This window comes from Octodon degus, unplaced genomic scaffold, assembly GCF_000260255.1.
Source record: "Octodon degus isolate 3935 unplaced genomic scaffold, OctDeg1.0 scaffold00021, whole genome shotgun sequence".
NCBI classification, from domain to species: Eukaryota; Metazoa; Chordata; class Mammalia; order Rodentia; family Octodontidae; genus Octodon; species Octodon degus.
This window is the reverse complement of record NW_004524597.1, coordinates 11,754,259-11,762,741: the sequence shown is the minus strand read 5'-3', so window position 1 is coordinate 11,762,741 and position 8,483 is coordinate 11,754,259. Positions and strand designations below refer to the sequence as shown.

The 8,483-nt window shown below is 45.5% G+C and overlaps 1 protein-coding gene across 6 annotated transcripts in view; it reads right to left on the bottom strand.

Moving 5' to 3' along the window:
* The window catches only part of Nprl3 (NPR3 like, GATOR1 complex subunit), a 63,146-nt gene extending 61,060 nt beyond the window's left edge, over window positions 1–2,086 (bottom strand). For 3 of the 6 annotated variants that reach the window (XM_004627950.3, XM_004627951.2, XM_023711494.1), the window contains exon 1: window positions 1,841–2,086. In XM_004627950.3, the coding sequence (XP_004628007.1) occupies window positions 1,841–1,958 (118 nt within the window). In that variant the 5' untranslated portion in view covers window positions 1,959–2,086. The remainder of the gene's footprint in view (window positions 1–1,840) is intronic. The other 3 variants (XM_023711492.1, XM_023711493.1, XM_023711495.1) reach the window with 2 other exon arrangements.
* Window positions 2,087–8,483: the final 6,397 nt, after the last annotated feature.

The window sequence follows — 8,483 nt, the reverse complement described above, 5'->3', positions numbered from 1 at the left end:
ATGCCAGCCAGCCCCGCCCCCTGGTGGGCTGAGCTGCCCCCCCCACAATAAATAAATAAATAAATGTTAAAAAAAAATAAATGTAAGAAAAAAGTAAAAATTAAAAAAATAAAAATAATAATGCTCATTCTCCTTAGATCCCTGTACTCTAATTTTGGGATTTGAGCCTACAGATATTCTGCAAAGTGACAGTATATATGGAAAGAAAATTTGTACTATTTGTATCAGCAAAAGACTGAAAACAACTTAAAAGGCCATAAACAGAGGACTAGATGACTAAATCAAGGCATGCTCATCTCATGAAACTCGTAACAGCCATTGAAAAAGACAAGGTCATGCAGGTTCCCATTCTTAATCTACTGTGTGGATGTAACATGAAAATGAAAATAACCAGGGCAGAACAACTGTATATAGTTCTCTCACTTGTGCTCAGAAAATAAAATAATGCATGCACATGCTTGTGTTTACAAAAATATGTAGAGGGCCGGGGAGATGGCTCAGTGGAGTAAGTGCTTCCCTGGCAAGTGCAAGGGCCTGAGTTCAATCCCCGGTTCTGCAAAAAAAAGAAAAAAAAGGTAGAAAGGACATTTCTACTGTGTCAGAAAAAAAATTAAAAGAACATAAATGCCTTAAATGTCTAAACATCTCTGCACCTTTAAAACCTTATACCAAGGCTGGGAGTAGTGGTACAGGCCTGTAATCCCACCACTCAGGAGGCTGAGGCAGGACTTTTGTGAGTTAGAGAGAGTAGTGGTGTAGGCCTGTAATCCCACCACTCAGGAGGCTGAGGCAGGACTGTTGTGAGTTAGAGGCCAGCCTGGGCTATATAGTGAGTTTAAGGCCAGCCTGAACTACGTATCATAAACCTGAATCAAAAAAAAAAATTTAAAAACTTTTTTTTTTTAATTAAAAAAAAAAACCTTGTTGGGCCAGGGAGATGGCTCAGTTGAATAAGCGCTTCCCTGGCAAGTGCAAGGGCCTGAGTTCAATCCCCGGTTCTGCAAAAAAAACAAACCAAAACAAAACAAAAACCTTGTACCAGATAAACTTAGAAAAGGCAGCCGGACAAGGTCATTCACTTCTGTGATCTCAGCATTTCAGAGTCTGAACAAGAAAGATCACGACTTCTAGGCCAACCTGGGCAAATTACCAAGGGGAAAATAAAGGTTCTTCATCGAGGCAGGAGGGGTGTGTTCTGGGGCAGTAATAAGCTGCAACCATGAGTGAGGTCGGGGTGCACTCACTCAATTGGGTATTGGGTGGGGTGCCAACAGACTGTTTAGTTTAGAAAAGTGCTTTAGAAGATGCTTCCATGAACAGCAACAACAAAAATCCTCCGCTGAATATTTTATTTATATGGAATACCCACTTGCTATTTTCTCAAGAGGGTTCATTCTGAATTACAGGGTAATTTGGGACAAAGGTGGAGTAGACCGCAGAGGTGGTCAAAGCCAACGTGGGATGCGTCTGTAACTTTACATTGTTTTTTGTTTTGTTTTGCTTTTCGGTTTTTTTGGCAGAACCAGGGATTGAACTCAGGCCTCTGCACTTGCCAGGCAAGCACTTATTCCATTGAGCCATCTCCCCGGCCTATACTTTACATTTTTTTTAAGGTACTGGGGATTGAACCCAGGACTTCCAGCATGCTAGTCAAGCGCTCCACCATTGAACTGGAATTTATCTTTCTGTCTCGGGCTTCCAAGTACCTGGAATTTTTTAAAACGGGGACTGACAAGGCGTTAGCAATAACTGTTCTGGAGGGTGTTATTAGTGCTTTCTCGCCTGCCTCCTTTTTCCTTCCTTCGCCGTAAGATCGCGGCGGCCCCCGGGCGCCACTTACTTGTCTGGGACGCCGGGTGCTCCTGGTTTCTCTGGAAGGGGTACCTGAACAGCAGTTTATTGCCCCTGCTGCCCGAGCTCACCAGAATCACGCTGATGGGGCTGGTGTTGTCGCCCATAGTGCCGGGGAGCGGCGGGGAGTGGGGGGACCAGAGGAGAACGCGCAGACCTGGGAACGTCCTATACCCGGAGCTAGGCCAAGAACGCCAGGGAGACCACCTCACGTCCCACGCGCCGCCGCGGGCGTCGCCGCGCTCGCGAGATTTGGCGCGCGGGCCGGGCCATCTGCGCAGGCGCGCGCGGCCGTAAGCGCAAGCGCAGATAATCGTAGCGTTGTTGCGCTCCGCGCGTGGGTAGCCGCTTCGGGGTTAGGATTAAAGGGTACCGCGCACCCGTCTATGCGGGGTCTTGTGGGGCGGGGCCAGCCTTCAAAGCGGCAGCTGTTGAGACGCCGGTTTCTGCATTATGAAAGTAACACTCTTATTTATAACCAGGCATTATGCTTATAATCCCCGTACTCCAGCAAGACTGAAATAGGATGATCTTAAATTCAAGGCCACCCAGGGCCTTGAGAGTCTCAAAAAGTAAAGGGCTGGCCGTGCAGTGCAAGTATAACGCTTGCTTAGTATGCGTTAGGATCTTGGATTTCATCCCCGATGATGCAGGCGTGGACAGAGGGGTAGTGTTTTATTTTGTTTTCCTAAAAATTTCCAAAAGGGAAGGTGGTGGTGTTCAGTGTTTCAATGTTGTATTTCTTTAGTTCTTACTGAGCGAGAAAATTCTATCATTTGACTGATCGTCGGTGTGTGAGAATTGTTTTTTTTGTTGTTGTTTTGTTTTGTTTTGTTTTCTTATGGGTTGTTTGTCCTTTTGATGGTTTGGGTGTGTTCTTCGTGAAGGATCTGTCTTCCGCTGCGGATTTTGCAAACTTTCTGTTTTTGTTTTCTGAGGCAAGGGCTCTCTGTATCCTAGGCGGGGTTTGAACTCACAGTGATCTTCCTACCACACTCTCCAATGCTAGGTCTATAAGCGTGTTCCACCACGCGCAGTTGGTTTGATTTTTGTGTATGATGAGATCGATGACTTCTGCCACACAGCCATGTCCCCAGAATGGAAATGGGTGCTGGAAGAGAGGCAAGGGCAGGGGGAGTCCCTGCCTGGTGAAGTGGCCAGTCATGGGCCTATCCACAGAGGTCCTGTCCACAGACATAGGTGGGCTGTGGCTCAGACCTCACACTTCTGACTTCCCTGCTCCCCTGCTACCCAATTTGGCCAAATTCTGGGGCTCCAGTAAGCCATCTCTGTTTAGGCCAAGGCCCAGTCTTGGAAGAACCCACTGTCTCCCCATTTCCCCCCTCAGGGTACACTTCTTGCCAGCAGCCTTTACTATAGTGCTCCCAGTTTGCCTTTCTGGCTACGTGGTTAGTGGTAATAAGCACGGAACCAGTGGGAAGTACAGGGAGATCCCATGTGTCACAGTCCAGGTGTGTCCTCTGCAAGATGGCTGGCCAGGCTCAAGAACAAGACCCTCCAAACTGGACTGAGGTCCCATCATCTTCCTCACCTTGGCCCCATGCCTCACCTCAGCAGCTGTTAGAGAAACCAGATCTCACGATTACACCTGGGCCTGAGGTATAACAAGCCCCGATTTGGGCCTCAGTTTCCCTACCAATGACAGTAAAAGGCCTTGAAGTGCAGTCCTGGCTGTAAGCTCTCACTTGTCTCTGGGTCAGTGAAGCACCAGGGAACCTCTGCTCTCTTAAGATACATCTTCACTCTTCTCTAAGACCCCACACCTCTAAGTCCCCTCATTTTAAATAACTTTTATAACCTGTTTTTTTGGAAGGCAGTGGGCTTTTGGAAACAACCCCCCCCAACCATCCTCCAACCTGAGTCGTCTTGGGCAGGGCAAGAGGCCATTTGGTTTTATCATTCCTGGGTCAGCCAGAGGGCAGGGTGGGGCTCACCAACACTATCTGGGTCATACCTTCTTGACCTTGGTGTTCCTCCCCCACCAGAGAAAAGATACCTGTGTACAATAGTGAAAAAATTAAGTTCTTATTGTCCAGAGTTCCTGTGTAAGATAACTCACTCAAATGCTGAGGTGAGAGCTAAGTGTAACCCCCACATACAATTCAAACAGTGAAACTTGGATTCACAAGCTTAATTTAGTGCTTGAAAGATCACTCAGTGAGTATCCTCAGGGAAGGGCCTCAAGAGCCCTGGGGTGAACTGCAGTCTAACCAGATGCTCATCTAAGCACAGCCCCAGCTACTCAGGCTCAGAGTAACCTAGAGCTTGAGGTTTTGTCCAGAGATCGGCAGCTCTAGGGTCCTGGGCTCACTGCCAAGGCTCAGTTTTTAAATAAGGACTCAGTCCAAGTCCTTATTTAAAAAAAAGAAAAAACTTCCTTCATAAACTGCTTATGAAGATCAAAGACCCAACATGGAGAGGGTTTAGAGCTATGTATAAGACTTAGCACTACTGGGGCCGGGGAGATGGCTCAGTGGAATAAGCGCTTCCCTGGCAAGCGCAAGGGCCTGAGTTCAAATCCCTGGTTGCACACACACACACAAGACAATAAAATAAAAATGAATGACCACTTTGAAATGAACAGTTTGGTGGCTGCACATTGGCAATATTGTACAACCACTTCCCCTGTCACCCCGAAAGGAAATTCTCTCCCCACCAAGCACTTACTTTCTGTCTGCCTTCTCCCTGATATAGGAATGGTATAGGATTTCCCATTATGATATAAGGGAAATATTATAACTCTGAACCTGCTAGATGTCCAATATACCAAGTTCGTGTTCCCAAAATTGAAGAATGAATTTTAAGGAACAAAGGAGTAGGAAATAATTATTAAGAGGAGTTAATGTGAATTAGGGCTGGAGAGATGGCTCAGTGGTCTAAAGCACCTACTTGAAACAAGCTTGGCAAAGCACAGGGACCGCGGTTCGATCCCCAGCACCACATGCCAGCCAGACCCGCCCCCCTGGTGGGCTGAGCTGGCCACACACACACACAATAAATAAATGTAATAAATAAAAATAAATAAATATTTAAAAAAAAAAAGAGTTAATGTGAATTAAAGTACCTGCTTATGCAGATGCAGGGACCAGGGGTTCGATCCCCAGTCTGCGGTGCTGGCCAGGCCCCCTAGGGCACACTGAAATGGTGAATGAGACTGGGCATGGTGGTCATGCCTATAATCCCAGCACTTGGGAGGCTGAAAAACAGGAAGGATCACTATGAGTCCAATCTGTGTAGTGAGACCCTGTAGGCCCTTTCCTAAATACTTTTTTTTTTTTTTTTTTTTTTTTTGCGGAACCAGGGATTAAACTCAGGCCCTTGCACTTGCCAGGGAAGCGCTTATTCCATGGCCCTAAATACATTTTTTAAAAAAAGAGTTAGTAGTAGAAAATATTTCTTCAGGGGAAGAGATCCAGCTCCTAAGAGGCAAGAGGGACCTCAAGAAGGTTGCCAAGGACCTTACTCCTCAGGGGAAATTTTATAGAGCACAACTATGTGCATAGAACATAGGTTCAGGCTATGGTCAACCTGTAAGATTTTTTTTTTTTTTTTGGCGGGACTGGGGATTAAACTCAGGCCCTTCTACTTTCTGTATGTGGATTTGACTGTTGTGGACATTTCATATACCTGAAATCATACAATCTAGTCTTTGGAGCTGCCTTCTCTAATTTAGTACAATGTTTTCAAGGTTTGTCCATGTCATAGCAAGTGTCAGTACTTCATTTTGTTGTTGTTGTTTTTTGAGACAAAGTCTTACTGTGTAGTCCAGGCTGACCTGGAATTTACCATGTAGCCCAAGAGACTATGAAGTTATAATCTCCCTGCCTCAGCTTCCCATATGCTGAGATTATAGGCATGTACTACTGTGCCCAGTCTCAGTACTTTATTTTTAATGTGTAATTTCTCATTATTTGGAAATATCATAACTTGCTTATTCATCTATTGATGGATATTTTTACTTGTTTCCAACTCTGGGTTATTATAGGTAAAAGGATACAACATTTTTTTTTTTTCCGGAACCGGGGATTGAACTCAGGCCCTTGCGCTTGCCAGAGAAGCGCTTATTCTACTGAGCCATCTCCCCCGCCCTAATACAACATTTTTTACACGGGGTCTCACTATGTAGTTCAGACTGGTCTTGAACTCACAATGTAATCCAGGCTAGCCTCGAATTTATAGTAATCCTTCTGCCTGAGCCTACCAAGTACTGGGACTATAGAGGTGCACCACCACGCCCAGCAAGGATACAACATTTTTAAACAGGACAATAAAGGGAGATGGCTCAATGGAATAAGCACTTCTCTGGCAAGTGCAAGGGCCTGAGTTCAATCCCCAGTTCCGCAAAAAAAAAAAAAAAAAAAAAAAAGAAAGGACAATAAAATCATTCGTTTTACTGCATTAAAATTACAAGATGCCAGGGAGATAGCTCAGTGGTATAAGTACGTGCCTGGCAAGCCCAAGGACCTGGGTTTGATCTCTATTACTGCATGCTGTGCTGACCCTGGAGACCCTGTACTAAATTTGTAAATAAAAAAAAAAAAGAAAAAGAAAGTGGGCAACCCAGAAGCTTCACTCTTGGGTATATACCCAATAGAACTCAGTTGCAAGGGCTCTAAGTGATTTGTAAAAGAATGTCCATTGCAACATTATTCTTAATAGTCAAGAGCTAAACAACCCAAAGCTCTATCCCCAGAACAACAAATAAATTGTAGCATATTCCCACAAGGAAATAGAATAGAGCAATGGAAAGGACTACGTACATGGTGAGTTTCACAAACACTTGGAATTAGATGATATTTTAATACATTATTAAAATAAAGTATTAGTTTGTTTTTATTTTTGTTTTTGTATTTTAGGGAAGGATCTACAGGGTGTTCAGGATCTTAGGACTCGTAGTTAGCGACCTGTTTACAGCCTCCTAAGAGCTGGGATTACAGGCTTGCGCCACAAAACCCAGTCTCAATCTCGGTCTCAGCATGCCCAAACTCCCAGGGGGCGGGGCCCGCACTATAGACCCGAGGATCAAACCCCTGGCCCCTGCGCCTGCTTGCCGTATTGTTTTATTTATATGATAGTCAAACCCATACAAGCTGGGAGTGTAACTTAGGGGTAAAGCACAGGCTTAGTATGCAAAGGCCCTAGGCTCAGTTCTCAGCAGCAGCAACAACAAAAAAGCATTCAAGAGCAACTACAGGAGCCAGGGAGCTAGCTCAGTAGACTAAGCACTTGCCTGGCAAGTGCAAGGGTCTGAGTTCAATCCCCAGTTCCAAGAAAAAAAGAGAGCAACTACAGTGCTGTCAGGCACAGTGAAATATGTTTATAAACTCAGCATTCTGGGAGGCTAAGGCAGAAGATCACAAATTCTGAGTCTAGGCAATTTAGAGACTTAGTATAAGTGTGTCTCAAAATAAAAAGTAAAATTTTTAAAAAGTCTGGGACTAAAGCTGGGTGTGAAGGCCTTGGGTTCAATCTCCAGTGCCACCAAAATAAAAGTAAGATAAACAGCTGAGGCACCTCAGAGGTCATCTTTAGGGCAATTGTATAGGGAAGACCTGCTTTATTATAATTCATTCAGTTATAATGTACCTGTGTGATAGTCAAAGTGACAAAGATTAAAAGAAATAATGGACCAGGGATATAGCTCAGTGGCACAGCATCTGCATGGCAAGTGCAAGGTCCTGAGTTCAGTTCCCATACTCTGTGTGTGTGTGTGTGTGTGTGTGTGTGTGTGTGTGTGTGTGAGAGAGAGAGAGAGAGAGAGAGAGAGAGAGAGAGAGAGAGGATAACACCTGCTCACGACAATGCTTTGCAGTTTGGAAGTTCAAAAACAATAGAGCCCTCCTTTTTTGGCTTCCTGTCCTGTTGATAGACCAGATGTGAAAGTCTGGTGCTTCCAGGAGGTGCAGAGGAAACCCTAGGGCCTGAGGTGGCTGAGTACCATCCCTAGTAACAGAGGTGACTTCTCCAGAAGCAGGATCCTGGAATTCATTATCATTGCCTCCTCCGTTAGGGACAGAGAAGCCCTGTGGTGGTTTTCACCTTTATAGGGACTCTCTAAGCCACCTTCCTCACATCTCTATGGCCCCCTCTGTCTTTCAGAGTCGCCCTCCAAACTCTAGGTATCTCCTTCCACTGACCAATGAACTCCCTTTCTCACCCACATGTCCTATCCTCTCTGTCTGTCCATCTGTCTCTGTTCAAATTCCTGCCACTGTTCTCCTTTTTAGGAGTGAGCCCTCCTCACCCACAACCCCATATCTTCTTACACAGTCCCAGTGTGGCCCCAAGTATGAGGCTAGGATGTATTAGGCTCTGGACAAGGAAATGTCACACTCCAGGTGATCATCCTAGGGCCTCTTGTGTCAGCAGCAGCACTCACCAGGACAGCTAGCAAACTAATGCAAGACACCAGGTGGTTGTGCACATCCCTGGCAGAGGGAATGCTGCCATAAGAAAGGGACAGCTGAGAAATCTAAATAAGAAATAGACCCTGCCCCCAGGGCATGCTGAGACTGTGATTGAGGCTGGGCATGGTGGCACGTGCTTGTAACCCCAGCACTTGGGAGACTGGAAGGAAGAGGAGGAGGAGAAGTAGAAAGAGGGGGAGGAGG